Source organism: Seriola lalandi, unplaced genomic scaffold (genome assembly GCF_002814215.2).
Source record: "Seriola lalandi dorsalis isolate HSWRI2012SDOR001 ecotype SW California unplaced genomic scaffold, Sedor1 jcf7180002052865, whole genome shotgun sequence".
NCBI classification, from domain to species: Eukaryota; Metazoa; Chordata; class Actinopteri; order Carangiformes; family Carangidae; genus Seriola; species Seriola lalandi.
In genome coordinates this window covers 1-848 of record NW_019523418.1, presented here as the reverse complement: position 1 = coordinate 848, position 848 = coordinate 1, and the positions used below count along the sequence as shown (strand labels likewise).

Sequence of the window (848 nt, the reverse complement as noted above, 5' to 3'; positions counted from 1 at the left end):
AGTCTCACCTCTGTCCTTCAGCGTGCTGATGTACGCCTCTATGAACTCCTTCTCTCTGCTGTCCTTCCTCTCCTCCTCCCTCTGCTCTCTCCATCTCTGTTTCTTCTCCTTCTTCTTCTTCTCCTCCTCTTTCTTCTTCTTCTCTGCACTCGCAGGGTTGTCGTACAGTCGGATGAACCTGCAGAGGAACAACAGACGAGGATTACAGTCAGAACCTGGAGCCAAACCGGTTCCCTCATGTAAACAGGTTTTTATAAAGATTTTTAGATTTTTATTCCTCAGTCAGAGCGGCGGCCATTTTGTTTTCAAATTGTCCGTCTGTCTCATTCTCGTGGACACGACGTCTCAGTAACAGCTTGACAGAACTTCTTCAGACAAACATTCACCTGGACTCAAGGATGAACTGATTAGAATTTGGTGGCTAAAGGTCAAAGGTCACGGTCACAGTGACCTCACAAAACACTTTTTAGCCATTAGTCAAGACTTCATGTGGAAATTATGACAAAATTTGACACAAATGACAATTTTCTGTGACTCTGGATGAACAGGATGTAAGCTGGAAGCAGTCTGAGTGGCGGAGGGATACGACCACGAGGAGCTGATTCTACTTTACCTTCAAATTCAAATCAAAAAATGGGTGTGGGTGTGGTGTTACTTGATGTCGGGGTTGCTGCACAGTTTGGTCGGGATGCAGGTGAGCTCGTCGCCGCTGACAACGATCATCTTGAGCGTGGAGATGTTGCTGAGACAGTGAGGGAGGTAGGACAGGTTGTTCTTATGGACGAACAGAGTGACCAGCTGCTCCAGCCTGAGACACACACACACACACACACACACACACACACACA

The 848-nt window shown here is 47.1% G+C and overlaps 1 protein-coding gene across 1 annotated transcript in view; it reads right to left on the bottom strand.

The window, feature by feature from the left end:
- The window catches only part of LOC111650766 (uncharacterized), an 11,665-nt gene extending 10,833 nt beyond the window's left edge, over positions 1-832 (bottom strand). The window contains exons 1-2 of the mRNA XM_023400680.2: positions 656-832; positions 9-178 (exon numbers count right to left, since the gene is read on the bottom strand). Coding sequence (XP_023256448.1) covers positions 9-178; positions 656-723 — 238 coding nt within the window. The 5' untranslated portion in view covers positions 724-832. The remainder of the gene's footprint in view (positions 1-8; positions 179-655) is intronic.
- Between the last annotated feature and the right edge of the window lie 16 nt (positions 833-848).